At 36.1% G+C, this 16570-nt stretch overlaps 1 protein-coding gene across 2 annotated transcripts in view; it reads left to right on the forward strand.

Annotated features, from left to right (window-relative positions):
* The window catches only part of VPS13C (vacuolar protein sorting 13 homolog C), a 102550-nt gene that overhangs the window by 43174 nt on the left and 42806 nt on the right, over positions 1 to 16570 (forward strand). For both annotated transcript variants that reach the window (XM_068410787.1, XM_068410786.1), the window contains 16 exons: positions 540 to 696; positions 1452 to 1531; positions 2408 to 2467; positions 3655 to 3820; positions 4868 to 4984; positions 5534 to 5637; positions 6103 to 6270; positions 6706 to 7010; positions 7401 to 7545; positions 8649 to 8805; positions 9700 to 9830; positions 10879 to 11048; positions 11599 to 11837; positions 13352 to 13581; positions 14363 to 14455; positions 15470 to 15835. In XM_068410787.1, the coding sequence (XP_068266888.1) occupies positions 540 to 696; positions 1452 to 1531; positions 2408 to 2467; positions 3655 to 3820; positions 4868 to 4984; positions 5534 to 5637; positions 6103 to 6270; positions 6706 to 7010; positions 7401 to 7545; positions 8649 to 8805; positions 9700 to 9830; positions 10879 to 11048; positions 11599 to 11837; positions 13352 to 13581; positions 14363 to 14455; positions 15470 to 15835 (2688 nt within the window). The remainder of the gene's footprint in view (positions 1 to 539; positions 697 to 1451; positions 1532 to 2407; positions 2468 to 3654; positions 3821 to 4867; positions 4985 to 5533; positions 5638 to 6102; positions 6271 to 6705; positions 7011 to 7400; positions 7546 to 8648; positions 8806 to 9699; positions 9831 to 10878; positions 11049 to 11598; positions 11838 to 13351; positions 13582 to 14362; positions 14456 to 15469; positions 15836 to 16570) is intronic.

Below are 16570 nucleotides of genomic sequence, written 5' to 3' on the forward strand. Positions count from 1 at the left end.
CATTTTCAACATTCTAATCAGTATAATGCTTAAAGTCTTATAAGGTTTAAACATTTCTGTGTCCTTGATTATTATTTGCTTAGCATCTGATAGTCAAAGATTAATTCATGTGTTGCTCTCTGTTCTCTACTGCCCCTCCTTCCAGACCAGTATGATTTGCAGTATGTTTTTTTCCATATTCAGACTCTGTATGTAGCACTGTGTAGTGTCTGATCACAAAAGTAAAGCATGGCTTGACAAGGTAAAGAGGTACTGCCAGGCCAACAAAATTAAATTCTAGCCAAATTAATAGACTTGGGATTTTTGTTTTGTTGTTGAGGGAGTTAAGAAGTGATTGGTTGCTTGGCCAAGAGGAACAGAGTGGGGCAAAATCTTTAACAAACTGGTGTTGTAGGTTCTCTTTGTAAAAAGGCAAAATGTCTAGATTAATACTATTTTTGAAGCTTAGCTGAGGAGATAATGCTGGGTTATAACAGCATACCATAACATCTGGACAGTTTTACTGAAATAGCGAACTTATCTCCCTTTCCATATTCAAGGTTGTAATAACCCTGATGAAGCAGGTTCAGAAGGAGAGACATCCATTACATATTCTAACACTGCTACGGCTTGGAACCGAAACCAAAATTAGAAATCATGAATTGGCTGCAGCAGCATATCTGAAAAAAATTATTATGAGATGCACTGAAATAAATGGTAAGTCTTCTAGAAAATAGGTATGCAGTCAGTATAGTGTGTGCAATCAGCTTTTGTAGCAAGAGGATGGCATGGTCGCTAATAATAATTAGCAGAGGGCGGGGAAGGGCAGGAGGTTGTGTGCCAAATTCACTTAATGATGCTGTACTGTGTAATTTAGATTCAATTAATCTGTTTTATTTGATACCATGTTTTACTCCTGTTGCTAGTGTTAGCTTGAGTTAATTTGAGTTAGTTGCCTACTTTGAGTAGGAATGGTCATTGCTGAGAAGTATTCTATCTGTTCAGAGTGTTTTGATGAGCTTCTGAATCTGTGCTTTATGACCAGTTCTGGCAGCACTGGAAATCTAATGTGCTTCCTTGGTTGGTCAGGAAACAATTCAAAGTGATATTGAAATAATAACTGAAATAGCCGTGTATTGAAAGTAGAAAAGTATGGTTTTGAATATAAAAACCTAAAGACAGGAATGCAAAACTAATTATAGGAATGCAGATAGCTTTGCAATTTTGATTTTTCTTTCAGGACCAAGATAAGTTAATTATGACTAGTTTAATTAAAAAAAAAAAGGAATACAGTATTTCCCAAGGTAATACTTAATCTGCAGCTTCTCAGTGAAAAGAGATGTTTACCTTCACTGTTTCAGCAAGAATAGTGTATAATTAGTATGTAATAGAGAATTAGAATGGAGGCATTCCATAGGTGGAGTAAAGCTTGTGAGTGGAAATACTTTACAGTTATATTTCTTTATTTGCAGACTCAAAAGGAGATCCTCTTTGCATTATTAATTCTTCAAGTGAGACAGATGAACATCTTCTGAAAATGGAATTTATCAAGGTTTCAATACATCTTAACTAAGATTATATGGGGAGTAAAATAAGGCTTCCATAATTGGCTTGTGTTAGATTTTTTTTTTTGCTTGTTTTAAAACCTGTAGAATTTGTATCTAAAACGTATCTAGGTCTTCTCCCAAATACCTGTTTTTCAACTTACTGTTTCATTTCACTCTCCACTGCTTCCATACAGCACTTGCTTCATAAGTCAACACAATTACTGAAATGAAGCCAAATGTTTGTATGCATTCTTCTCTGTGAACAACACAGATTAGTACCTTTGTAAAACTTAATAGGTGAGATAATCTTTGCCTACACGTAAGTGATAGATGGCTCTCTACAGGTGGTAAAACTAGCATTTGAGGAGTGATATGTTGGTAGCTAGAGTTCTTGAGCTTTTATTTTAAAAAAAAAAAAGCGTACCATTCAAAAACTGCATGAATACTTGGGAATCTGATAGATTGTAGAACCAGTGGGCTACTCATACTCTTATCCATAATGACATAATTTTTACAGAGAGAAACAAATTAATTTGTTCTGACAAAGTACTAAGCATAAATTGATCCAGTTTAAATAGCACCTAGGTAAGAGAAAATTTTGTAGCTGGCCAGTTAAACTTTCACAAAGTATGTGCTATAAAATGTGACTGAGCAGAGCATTGCGAGTACCCCATTCTGGTTGCCTTGATCGTGTGCTTTATTTAGAGAACTTGTTTCTTCAGGCTTCATCGCTTTCATTTGTTTTCTTTTGCAATGGGAATAATCCTTATGTGTGTGTGTGATAAATTTAATCAATTCAGTTAATTCAGTTAATGAATTCAGTTAATTCAGTAGAGACTGACTGTGTGCATGGGCTTTTTTTTTTTTTTTCCTTCCTTCAGGCTGATGCTGATGGACCAGATTTTGTTACTACTTACAGAAGCACGAAGCAAAACATCAATGTAAGTACTGGATGTATTTAATTTTTTTTAAGTCTCTCACATAGTATAACAGTTGTGTTAACTTGTTAGTTGCCCACTTTTTCTCCTCTCATTGAAGAGGAAAAAAAAAAACCAAAAAAACCAAAAAAACACCACCCCCCAAAACCAAAAGCCTGAATCTCTCGTCATTAAAGCTTGCTACTTTATATTTAACTGCTTACAAAGAGAAATCCAGGAGGAAAAAAGATTTTTTTTTTTTTAAGAGAAGTATTGAGTGTATTAATTTTTTTTTAACTAGAAGCAGTACATTTTTAGCTACTTAAAATTTATAAGGCCCTATTTCTAACTGAGTCCTGTAGGATGTGTTTCATTTCTGGAGGGATACACTTAGCAGCATGTGCAACGAAGACCTAGTGTTTCAGAGCTTGAAAGTTCCTAACAGTGAAATTGAGATGCGAGATGAGATGTCAAACAAGCATTCTCAGAGGTCTTGTGTTCAATCAGTCCTTTTTTTACTTCTCCTGAAAACAACTATTCATGTGTGGTTTTCCATGGCTTCAGTGACTCCTGAAGTAAGCAGGGCATTTTGCTTTTAAAATGTTTCCTTTAAAGTAGTAGTGGTAGGTGGAGCTTACTTCTTGACAGCCATATGTGGCATTTGAAGTGGCTGGACTACTTGACAGTCAAGAAAGCTGACATCCCTCAATGTAGCAGTAAAACCAACATTTACCAAGAATTGCTTTGGGCTAAGATAAGTCAGCTAGCTGATGCTAGGCTTCACTAAGTAATATGGGCTAGAGGAGTTAATACTCAGGTGCTTTCTGTTCTGATTGCAAATTTTGAATCTTGTTGTTTTGTTGTATCGTACCTGCTAAAATATCTATACACGATTCTAAAGATGTCAACCGAAGTGCTCAATAGTCCACAATGAAATGCAGCAGAACTAAGAGAGCTTACTGAAAAAGCATAACCGCATGAAGCATCGATTTTTAAATTGGCACAGCTCCTCTGTAGCTGGCTTAAGCTTCCTTTCCATAGCTCCCTCATCTGTTCTGGAGCTTGGGTTGTGTTAAGTTAAAGGAGATAGAAGGGTGAGATACTTGTGAAATTGAATGAGACACTTTTCTCAATTCTATGACAGTAACTCTGAGCTGTTATAGACTGCTACTAAATAACTATGTTACTTTTTCTCCTTGCCCTCATTTTAGGTCGTCTTTTCATGTTTGGATATAGTACTTCACACAGAGGCTTTGCTTTCCATCATGAGTTTTCTCACATTCAGTGTTCCATCAGGTGGTCTTCCCAGTGCTGATAAAGCATCAGAGCATAAGCCTCAAATAAAAGAACAAGAAAAAGGAAGTACTCTTAGACCAGGTAATGAGGTATCTGAAAGGCCATACTTTTGTTGCTTGTTAGCATCTAGCCTTTGGTTTCAAAGGATACCATTTCAAGTGACAGCATTGCAGTCTATTTGATGGAAAAACAAGGCATGCACAACTGTACGTGGGGAGAAAATAATTTCATTTAAAAAGAAGACAGATATTTTTTCTGTTGCTTAATTTTACAAATTCTCCTTACTCAATATAACTTCTTCCTAGGTAGTGGTCTGACATTTATAATAGAAGTCAAATAAATGATGTTGCAGTGAACAGCACCAAAGCCTTTCCAAAGGTTTTGCTTTGGAACATGACAAAGCATGTGTCACAGCTTTGTTGCTTTCTAACCTGAAGGCTCTGAAGAGTGCTTACACTGCTGAAAATAAACATTCTTGAGCCCTGGGGAAGCAAAGAGAAGTTCTGAACTGAAGGGTGTTGTGCTTATTTTAATAACTGGTATCTGTAACCTTGAAATAGTATGAGGTTTTGTATGGAAGCTCCTTAAGAATGTTTCATCAAGTCCTGTGTGGTTGATTCTTGTGTTTGTAGTGCTGTTTGGGAAATTCAAGATTTTCTAATCCTAAATCATTGGGATTCAGTTTACAGTGGCTGGCTGTGACGTTTTGTGTTCTGCAGGCACCTTCAATTTTGCTGCGGAAACTTTTTTCACCTAATATGCCTAAATTGGCCTTGCTACTCTATACAGAAACGAACATTTCTCATGTAGATAGTGTTCCAGATAATGAAATGTACACTGTATTCAGCATACTGTTTGTGAAAACTATACATTAATGAGGAGAGTAAACGTCATCTTGATTGCTGTGTGCCTGCTTTAGTTGGTGAGTGTTCTTATGCCAGAAGAAAACCTAGTGTTAATAGAAGACTTACTTCACATCTTGACTAATAATTAGTGGTAACTTTTAGGGAATAGCTGCAGGTTGCTTTTTGAATAGTTCATATATGTACAAAACAAATAATCTAACATTTGTTTTAAAAAATTGACTTACAATGAAGTTCTTGTATGTCTCTTGTGTTTCCTGTCCAGTGTCTAGTAATGCAGCCCATGATGATATCTGTGAATTAAAACTCACTGCGAAGCTAAATGCATTCGGTATTACAGTGTGTGATCAGACCTGTAGCATTGCACACATTAGAATACAAGGTAAGGGTTTTTTATTTAAATATTAGATTAGCTGGTTGTAGCAAGAAATATGTTATTCCCCTCCATTCATTCACTTCTGAAAGGCTAGTGTGTGCACTTCAGATGTCTGTAACTTATGTTTGAATACATTTTGATTGTATGATATGATTGCGGTGAAGTACTTTAATAGCCAAAATGCCTGCGAGGGAAGAAAATGTTTGACTCGGAAAAATAAGGCAATTAATTTCTAAGTGGAGTAAATTAAAAGAAAAGAAGGCACTATGTTCTGAATAACACAAGCTTCCATTTTTTAATAGCTAGATCCTAGATAGTGTTGGGAATTTTTACTCTAGTTTTAGAGTCAATTTATGTTGGTGGATTTGCCATGTGTAGTAAGGTCACGACTTCTGTCTTGGGCTTAGCATTGGTTGTTACACAGTAGAATGCTGGATTCTAAGCTATTCTTACTCTTTATATTCACTAATAAATAATGCTTCTTTTTTTAAAAAAAGTGTTTACTTAATATGCACTTCAACAAATTGCTGTCTTCTTCCTTTTGTCTCAAATCAGGAATGGATGCATCTGTGGCTATGAAAACTAAAAAGATTAAAGTGTTCTCCAGACTTGAGGACATTGTAATTACAAATGTTGATCCAAAAACAATCCATAAAAAGGTGATGTGTTGTGCAGATTGCAAACAAGCAAAAAGACCTAGTTCTTTAAGTTGTTTAATGACAACACTGTAGTTGATTTGCTGTGTTGTATAATACTAAGTACGATGTAATGCACAAAATATTAAGTAAAATTTCATTGATTGATTTTCTTTATCTCGGGGAAGCAAAACATGCTTCTGTTCAATATTTAATTCTTTTAAATCATGTTTGCATTGATGCGTTTAATTCTGAATAACGTGGGTGAAATATGAAATGGTCTGTAGATAACCAAGTGAGAAGAGACATACCATAAAATAGCTGATTCAATTGCTTTTTATCCCTAGCATATATGTGTCCAAGTATTGCTGATAAGATGCAGTTGATCTTTTTATGGAAATATTTCTTGTTTGATAACTTAAGCAATAATTCTATCACAGATTACTGCCTGGGAGTAATAACTAACTTAATCTGGACTTAATCTTCTAGGCTGTCTCCATAATGGGAGATGAAGTGTTTAGATTTCAGATGTCACTTTATCCAGATGCTACTGCAGGGGAAGCCTATGCTGATATGTCAAGGGTGGATGGTAAAATGTCTCTGAAAGTGGGCTGCATCCAAATAATTTACCTACATAAATTCTTTATGTCTCTATTGGTAAGACATTAGTTTCAATTCTTTTCTTGACATTAAATTTTTTTTAAATAAAATAAAATGTAATCAGCTCTTTGTGACCTGTACCTTGCGGTGAGCTGATATACAAACATATAAAAGTATTTTGCTGAAGAAGTGTCACTTAAGTTGCACTGCTTTATAGAAGAATGCCAAATAAGGAGAAGGATGACAAAATAAGTAATGAATTGAGTTGATAGCTTTAATAATATCTTAAAAATTAAATAGGTAAGCAATGTCTTAGCTTGTGCATGATTTTAACCTTTTTCTCTTTTGAAACTTGCGTGGTTGAATTAGAAGTTTCATATTTCTGCCACAGCTGTACTATTTTTCTCAAACTTACATTTTGCCTGGGGCTTGCATTTTTTGCAAGGCTTATCTGCTCTCACAGAACTCTTATTTTTTACTGCCTATCAATAGAACTTCCTAAACAATTTCCAAACGGCACAAGAAGCCCTGACTGCAGTCACTGTCCAGGCAGCAGAAATGGCAGCTTCCAGCATGAAAGACTTTGCTAAAAAGAGCTTCCGCCTCTTAATGGATGTCAACTTGAAAGCTCCAGTTATAGTTGTTCCTGAATCTTCAACTTCATATAATGCTTTGGTAGCTGATCTTGGCTTAATTAGAGTTCAGAATGAATTCAAGATGGTGTCTTCAGATGAATCTTCTCTTCCTCCAGTCGTTGACAACATGGATGTGCAGCTAACTCATTTGAAATTATCAAGGTATACATGGGGTTTTCTTCTGAATTGAAAAGTGTTCGTAAAGAAAATGGGTCCATGTTCTGTGTGCAGCATTGCGCTATTATTTAACTGTGATAGGCAATGAAAACCAAAACAAAACCCAAACACCTTCCCCGCCCTGCCCAAAGTTTAGGAGTGCTTTTCGATAGGGACACATGTCCACAATATCTAAAACTTCTTGGAAAGAAAGGAGTGATAGGACAGTAACTGAGTTCATCTTAAGTGCGTACCTGGGTATAAGTGCATGTAAGCACACATTATTATTAATTTAAAAATAAGTATACCCATAATTCTGCTACATTAGTATGATAGTATTTGGGATTCTGCAACTATTAAATATTTTTCCTCTGCTGCTTCTGCTGTCTTTTGTAGGTGCATTATGTCCACAGATCCTCAACCAGATTCTGAAATTCTGCATCCTGTGAGTTTGACTTTACTAGTCCAGAGAAATTTAGCAGCAACTTGGTATCATAAAACACCAACAATTGGTATCAAAGGAGACCTAAAACCAATGCAGGTAATATCATGGCAAAGCAGAGCTACATCAAAAGTTACATATATTCTCAGAATAGTACTTAGCCTAGTTAAGGAGCTTGTAAACTCATTGCAATTTGTGTTCTTTACAGAATGTTAAAAAGACTTCCGGCTTGACTGTCCAGTTCATAGATCTGTTAGAGTTTTGATATTGTATCATGAATAGTTTTGGTGTAGCTGCTTACAAATGGAATAAAATAAATCTTTGTTTTTCTGGGGATCTGTTGGAGCTATCCTTTAACTCAACAGTCAGTAAAGTCATTGAGGTTATCTGTTGAGTTAACATATAAAATCTAGATTTAAGATTTTAAATGGCTTAATCTATAATATTCGGGTTATTTGAGTGTTTAGTGGATTTATTAGAAATTAAAAAGGTAGATGTAGGTCTCTAAGATACAACAGTTCAAAATTATGGTTGATATCTTTGCAGAGAGAGGGCTTTACTTTCTCTTTTCCTACATTAACCGTATGCATTCAAGTAGGTGAAAATGGACTGGGGGGCCTTTTTGTTGTTCATGAGCCCTGATTCATTGCTGTATCTGTGCTGTGGCCGAATGTAGTACTGGTAAAGCACAGAGGAATAAGATACTGAAGGACTACCAGTAAAAAAATGTAAATGTATCAAAAAATACATTTTGTCACTTACTACTGCTTATTCTTTTCACAATCATGTTATAATCGGATTCAGATTCATTAACTCTTTTAAAGGCCTACTAAATGACAGTTGCTTTAATGTTATCTGATCATGTTTCTGGATGACTGAATTGTTAAGAAGTGCTTATGATCATCAGTTATGCGTGTTTTTAGCAGACGAAGAGCCTTCTCAAAACTGGAAAGTGTTTATCATGTGGAGTGTTAGTTCTTATCTAACTCCTGTTCATAACAAGTAACAAATGGTATTTTAGGAAAAACAGGCAAATTACTTAGGGTATTTTGGCCAGGATCATTTTGACTAGACAGCTTGTTTATGGTGGAAGCGGCATGTTGTTTCTTCTCAACATTTGCATGCTATTGATAAGGATAGGGTTCTGTGTTGGAAAGAAATACTGTCACCAAAAATGAAGTTGTGGGTATATCACTTTACAGATTGCACTCAGTGAAGATGATCTAACTGTTGTCATGAAAATTTTACTTGAAAACCTTGGAGGGGCTTCTTCCCAGCCAAATACTGTGCAAGAGAACATTGAAGATACACAGATACTTAAAAAAGGGAAAGTTCCAAATGAATCTGATTTCTGTGAGGGTATGTTCAATTTAAAAGCTGAATATGTTTAGACAGAGGGCTCTTTGCACATTCGAACATCACATTTATCTGAAGGCCTTAAACATGTTTAAATAAATTCTTTTTCTTAATTGTTACATATGTATTGTGTACATGAGAAGTTACAAATAAGAATGTATGCACATACATGGAGTGTGAGCTATTGATAGTCAAAAGTTTTTGTAGCGTGTTTTTTGCAATTCATTTTATAGGGTGGTATTCTTCAGTCTGTATCAATGGCTCTTACAAGTTGCAGATGGTTTAAAAAAGAAAAAAGCTAAACCAACTATCCCGAAATGTTAATGCTCAGTTATAACTATCGGGGATGTTATTAGTATTCAAATAGTGTGTTAGTGTAAAGAGTGTATGTCTCTGGATGAAATATTGTTATGCTTTGCCAAAAATCTTTTTTTGTCCAAAACTTAACACTCTTGATATCAAAAAAAATTCCTGTTCGACCAATAGTTTAATTCCTCTACTATGAGAAGAAACTGGAATGAAGAGTAGTGCAAACTTCTTGAGCAGTCTCGGTACTTTCTGTAGTTCTTCCTTAAAACTACTAAAAAAAAAAAGTGAAGAACTGCAGTAAATGAAAGCTGCTTTTTTTTTAAGGTTCTTAAACTACTATGTGCTAGGTGATTTTTAGCATGCATTGAATAGAACAAAGTGATATTCAGTAAAAGTGCGAATTGTTCTGAGTATTCTTCCAGATTTAGCATTTTTCCTCTTTTTTATGACTTTATGATCTTAATTTAAAAAAAACAAAACAAAACAACAACAACAGAAAAACGGCAGAAAAACAACCCCAAACCCAGAAAACCACCCCCAAGCCCAGTGTTCTAATGAAGTGTAAAAATATTTTCTTTTCACTGACAGGTCCTCTTCCTGGTTTTGGACAAAAAGATGTTTCTACAGTTCAGTCTTCTGCAGAATGTTATACAACGCTTAAATTTGACTTTAATTTTGAGTCACTTTCAGTAACTCTCTACAATAGCGATATGAATCAGGTTGGTGACAAAGCTTTTACCATACAGATGGGGTGGGGAACTTAGGCTTCTCACATGGACAGAACTCAGGATAGAAAAACATTGTTTGTGTTGGCTGTGTAATGCTTGCCTTATGGAACTTATGTAGTTTATCCTGGAACTTTGAGGTTTTATGGGCAGAGAATGTCCGTAATTTGAAGGACATAAGTGCATTTCTAAAAATCACACTAAAAAAAAAAAAGCCAACAAAAAAAACGAACCAACCAAAACCACCCACCATTTGATTTGGTCATTCAAGCCTTGATTCCAGTTATCCAAAATGAAAATTTGAAAAGCAGGAATTGCTAGCCTAGATCGTGCTAGTTCTTTGCATGGTACCTATATAGTTAGTAAGCAGATCTGAGGTGTACGTGGCCCGTACTTCCCTCTTACATATCCCCGAGTGCGAACAATAATGAACATCCTTCCTATGCTGAAAACAGACGACAAAGATGTGCAACGTTACCTTGTTTTTATGACTTAATATGCTTTGTCCAGATGTGAAGGTTCTTGCTTTATAAGTCTTGATATATAGTGAACGTGTGGTAACTTTGCATTTAAAATAACTGTAATGCAGGAATTTGTGATGCTTTTTGTATGAAGGGTGTATAATTTTAAAAAGTTCTTGTGAAATGAGCATCTCGGGGAAGAAATGCACTGTAATGGGGTTTTATTTTAATTTCTTCTTACCCTTTCCACTTATTGCTGAGCTACTGGTTGTAAATGAGTTAGCATGATGGGAGCGGAGGAACTGGTAGGAAGTTCAGAGTTCAGATGGATTATCCTTCAGTTGCACGTTCCAAACAACTGTGAGAAATGCGGTGAAGAAACAACTTACTACAATCGAACTTGTTTTTTCTGTTTTCTGAGTGAGTTTCTTGGACTAATTTGTATGATTGGAGGACTGATGACAGCAACAGGCTAATCAGATCCTTCAATTCATGGATCAAAATGCACGTGGCTAGCAGCAAGGGAAACGTTGTATTACTTTGTTCTGTGGTAACTAGTCCTACTATTTCTCTTTATGTAGAAGTCTCTGCTTGTGCTGCATAGTGATACATTACGCCTTGGTGAACTCCGACTGCATCTCATGGCATCATCAGGGAAGATGTTTTCAGATGGCTCAATGGATATTAATGTTAAACTCAAGGCGTGTACACTGGATGATCTCAGAGAAGGAATTCAGAATGTGACTGCAAGGTAAATTTGAGTGCATCAGAAATGAAAGAACTCCATGCAACTTGTGAGGAAGACTGTTTCCATGTCCTATACTTTGTTTCACATGGGATTGATAAAACTTAGTAGGGCTGTCAGTTGCTGCCTTTCATACTGTGAGCTAAAGCAAGGAATGATGTAATTTTAATAGTGTTAAGCAAGTTTCTTCTTTTATATGTTGATTTCCCGGGTTATCCAAAACAAACAAAAAAAATAACTGGGAGGCTCGAGTATTATATTAAACTGTGTAGAAGAGCTGAGTAGAGAGAAAACAGCCTCAGCTAGAGGGTTCTATGCACCGAAACTTTAGTCTGATTGTTACGCACTGCATATGTAGTTCCAAAACTGTAGCACAAAAATTTAAAATTGAAATTACTCTTCTGTTAGAGAAGTCTATACCCTTCTATTTCTGGAGGAAACACTGATTGCTTATGTTGTAATTCTTTTTTATAAATGGCACTACTTACGCATTCTCGTTTTTCTAGATCCATGTGTTATGATGTTTGAAATATTTCTTATAAAACTTGTTTTCCAGAATGATAGACAAGAAAGATGACACAAATGACAGTTCTATGATAGATATAAGCTACAAGCAGGATGAAAATGGAACTGAAGTCGTTGCTGTCCTTGACAAGCTGTACATATGTGCCAGCATGGAGTTTTTGTTGACAGTAGCAGATTTTTTCATTAACTCAGTGCCGGCACCCTCAACTGAAAGATCTGCGCAGTTCCAATTAAAGCATGTTGCTTCTGGAAAATCCAAGCCAGAAACAGGTCTGTAAAACTGATTTCCAACCCCACTCACCTCCTTTACAGACTTCATACTGAAAATAAATCATCCCAAAGTTTTCAAGATGCTATGTTGCTATCAGACTTAAGAAATGAGTTTGTTCTTTATAATGTGTAAATTGGCCACTGATATCATAGACTGTTGTAAGCAGTAGTAGTTCTAAAACTGCTGTGTTAAATAGTGGAGTTGTGTTCTCCAGCAGAGCTAAATATTGAAAATCGCTCATGCTAAACAGGTTTTTTACCCATGTAATATTGCAAAGGAAGCATCCTGAGGGTAAAAAGCGCCACATAGATAGTAGATAAGGAAGTAAAAAGGACAACTTAGTCTTTAAATGTGAGTGGCGAAGAATGTCTTACCCTTACTTCTGCAAGTTGTGTATTTTGAAACTGTAGGTTATTATTTCAGTTCAGTTATGGAAAACTAAGTTTTTGTTGAAGATCTTTCCTCTTTTTGGTTGAAGACTGAAGGTAAAGCATGATGAAACAAGGGCAAGAAAGACCACTTCTGAGTGTTTTGTTTGTTTGGTTTTAAGTGATTGCTAGGCTTGCCTGAGTTATGGTCAGACCTAATCTGTGGCTGGTGTTGTCTAGCTGGTTCCCAACAGCCCTCCATTTCTTTTGGGGAACTTGGCAGAGTGCTAGGAGTGAGCCTTAGGTTTTATGAATTGCCCTAGTGATGTCAGCAGTTCACTTCCTCTCCTCTTTCCTTGTTGGAGATATGCACAAGTCCTGTGATGAGGGAGGGATAGTACACACTCCAGAAAAAAGGCGCTTGCAGGGGCTGCTCAGGACTACCCAAATGTGTTGCTGGCTGCAGCCCATGATGCCTGGCTTTCTTCGCTTTTGCTGTAGTGCACTGAGCCTCAGCTTGGCACCTGTTCCTTTGCATAGGTGTGATGTTCCGATATTTTCAGCAAGTGTTAGGTGTGAGTAACCCATATGAGTCCTGGTGTGCAGGAGGGTCACACACCACTATACTGCCTATCATTGAGAACCAAAGTGACTTGATCCATCACTAGGTTAGAGAGTCGTGCTTTTAACTGAGATAAATATAATACGATTCTCTCTTTCTGTTTGGAGACTGAGTAGATACTCAGACAAGAAATTGTATATCGATAATTTGGTTTCAGTTAGTAAATCTTCACTCTAAAGAAATTAGTTACTTTAGATACTAAGCCAGAAGGTAACTGTTTGCAACTTGGCTTTGTAGAGCCAGTGCTTACGTTGACTACAGTCTATAGCGCTAATGCTGTCTTGTTAAAATATTGCGACAAACAGTTTCTTGAAAACAAAACTCCTGACCAGTTTGCTGCTGATTTCTGGACACTGTGTGATATTGAGTTTCAGCAAAGTATTCCTGTAAAAATGGAGACATTATTTGTTAGATTTGTACCTCTAAATTCCGTAGCAATTTTCATGTGTCATTTAGGTATTATTTACATAATAATGCTTTCAAACCTTTTATGTTCAAGAGGTTTTTTTACTTATTTTCACAGAAATATCTGTACGGCCAAATATGACAGTAAAAGCTGTGATCATGGATCCAGAAATTGTATTTGTTGCGAATTTGACCAACGCTGATGCCCCCGCCTTAAAAGTTTCCTTCCAATGTGACTTTTCTCTGACATCTGGAAAGGTTGCACAAAGGATGACTGCTCAAGTGAAGGGCTTCAAGGTCTTGGCCTGTGCCTTTCTCAAAGAAAAACAGGACAAGAGTGTCACTACGGTAGGAAAACTTGTTTTTCATAATGAAAAAAGTAATGAGAACTGTTGGTAGGTGTGTCCTTTAGTTGGCATATCCATAGCACTCAGAAAATTCAGTTTTTGTATCACTGATTATTATGAAGATAGGAAGCGACTGTGCATTTGTGATGCACCATTTAAAGGTGAATCTTTTATCAGTAGGTGCAAGACTTCATCATGCAGAGCTCTGTCTAAAACCTGTGTAGTGCATTTGTAAATTAAATTAGAAGTTTCTTAGTGAAGAAATTATATGAGGGGTTTTGAAGACTAAGAATACCTCTCTGCAACTTTGTTTACTGCCTGTCAGTTTACTTGTTGCAGTAGAATAGGCTGATCAGCAAGTTGTCTGGAACTTCATCTACTCATTCCTGGCAGGGGGCATGGAGCCACAAAGGTGGCCTGTGTAGTTCATCTCGCACACGGTATCTTTCCTTATGCATTTAGTTTTCTTAAGTATTCAGGACTTTTTTGACTATACCATCAGTCTGTGTGTTGTGTTTTTGTTTTGTCTGGTTTTTAAGCCTTATGTCAAGAGCTTTTATTTCACTAATGTTTAACCTTCCAGTACAAAATGGCTTTTGTGCAAATTTGAATGCTGGAATGAAGCACAGTAAGGCTAGGGAAAGAATGCTGTTACTCTGAAATGTGTCGTTATCTTATGAGTTCAGCATTCCTTTGGCCTCTGGGATTAAAAAATAAAAGACTATTTGGAAAGGTTAGATTCCAGGAGTTACCTTATTAATCAAATTATATTTTTCACTCAGGTGTTACGGCCATGTTCTTTGGTCATGGAAAATATGATGCATGTCTCAGGGTTACAAACTGTGGTAGTAACAATAGAAGAACTCACTATAAAGGTAAGATTATTAAAACTGTCTTTGGAAGAACTGGTGTGTTTCTCAAGCTGTAGCTTTTTTTTCTTTTAATTTACGTATTGCTATTTAAAACTTCCATTTTCCCCATTAGTTTAATTCTAGAAATAGACATTTATCCTTTTTAGAGCTGCTCTGTGCTGGAAAAAATCATTACATGTTCCTTGTTTTGGCAATCTCTTGGAAAAAAAGGACTAATTTAAATACTTCAGGTAGGATTCTTCCTAACAGTTCTTCCAAATTTATGAAACGACCCTTCCCACTGCTGCCACCGCCACTATTTTTCTCTTCAGAGAGACTTACAAGCAGGAACACACACACAAGTGCATGTAAATTTAAGGCTGTTAACATGATTTCCAGAATGATATACAGTGTGAAATATCTTGTTCTTAATAAGTAAATTAACAATTTTATCCATAGTAAAGGTCTTTCTAAGTGTAATTTGCTATTTCTCCTATAAAAAGTTAAGAAATTTGCCTTTGTGATTGGAAAAGGTGGTCAGTGGTGAATTCTTAAACTGTAAGCAGTAGTACATTGTTCCTAAACCATAAAGCTTTTGACAGATGTACTGTACTGCTAATTGAAATGGTGAGGTATATCACTCTGCAAACATGCTTTTTTTGAACACCTTGAAGATCTTAAAAATAAATTCACGTTTTATAGTGTACTAGGGAAAAGGTTGATATTGACTGCTGTTATGGGAGTACCACGTATCAGTAAAAGTGAAATTCCAATCTGAGAGTTTTGTTCTTGAGCCTGTGCAATTGTGAGGGAGGAACTGGGCAATCTTGTAGGAAAGGAAAATAAGAGGATGTCCATGAATGGATTCTGTTTCTTCATTTTGGAATTTAAGTTGCATCTCTTATAAGGGCCTTTAATGCTGTGTACCTGTATGAAGAACCCAAGAGGTATTTGTCATTTCCATTTATCATACATTTTGTATGTTAATCAGTCTTAAAATGTTTTGAGCTATAAAGGATTTTTTTTTCTTTGTTCAAGATCTCACCAATAATTCTGAATACTGTGATGACCATTATGGCTGCCATAAAACCCAAAACAACAGAGGAGGATTCTAGAGGAGCAACTGAAGTTTCTGAGAATTTGTGGCAAGTGAAGCCTATAGATCAGTGCAGTGCTTGGTTTCTTGGTGTTGATGTAGCCACAGAAGCAACAGAAACTTTTAAGGACCGTGAACATATTCTGAAACAAGAGAAATTTGACATTGTAGTGAAATCAGTTCAGATCACCTTGGAATGTGGTCTGGGACATCGTACTGTCCCTTTATTGTTAGTAGAGTCTGTGTTTTCAGGTGTACTTAAAAACTGGTCCTCGCTGATGGAGGTCACTGCTGATATGTCACTGGAGGTACGTATAATCAAATTGTTAGCAGTTTAAAACACTTCTGCACATTTTATAATGTTCAAGTAGCTTTTTAGTACACTTTCCGTGTGGTAAATTAATAATAGGTTTAAATCGTAATGCTCGTAGGAGTTCTTTAGTAGTCAGGCAAGTATGACTAAGGATAATGAGGTTTCTACAGAAACTTTGCAATCAATAGTAGATTTTAATGGCAATTGCTACTGTGGAATAGTTTTGTTCTCTGTGTTTATTATTTTTGCATATTCACTTTTCGCTGTATGAACAATGTGCTTGGCTTAGTTGAATATTCATATTTAACTATTATTGCCCACCTTTTTTTTTTTTGTTTCTCTAGCATTGTGTTTGTTGGTAAGATAGAAGTTACACTGTTTTCTCAAAATCTTCTCTGCATCTTGGTTTGTAATCACACCATATTTGTTTTGCCAGTTATTGCAGCTCTTTTCCCCAAGATACGGTAAATTCTGAGATGGTGTAAGTCTCTTGCAGAGGCAGCATGTTAAAATTTCATACAACCAGAAGTGCAGCTGCTCTGTGCCATAGGTTAACTACATCTTAGTCATATTTTTGTCAGTTTACTACATGTACCTCATACTCCATTCTGTACTAGATATATAATTAGCCGCCTTTCATTGCTAAATGTGCATATCGTAATAGAGTATGGAAGATGCATGCCTAATCATATGCAATGGGGGGAATGCACTGTGGTTCCAGAAGAGGGGG

Source organism: Nyctibius grandis, chromosome 11 (assembly GCF_013368605.1).
Source record: "Nyctibius grandis isolate bNycGra1 chromosome 11, bNycGra1.pri, whole genome shotgun sequence".
Lineage (NCBI taxonomy): Eukaryota > Metazoa > Chordata > Aves > Nyctibiiformes > Nyctibiidae > Nyctibius > Nyctibius grandis.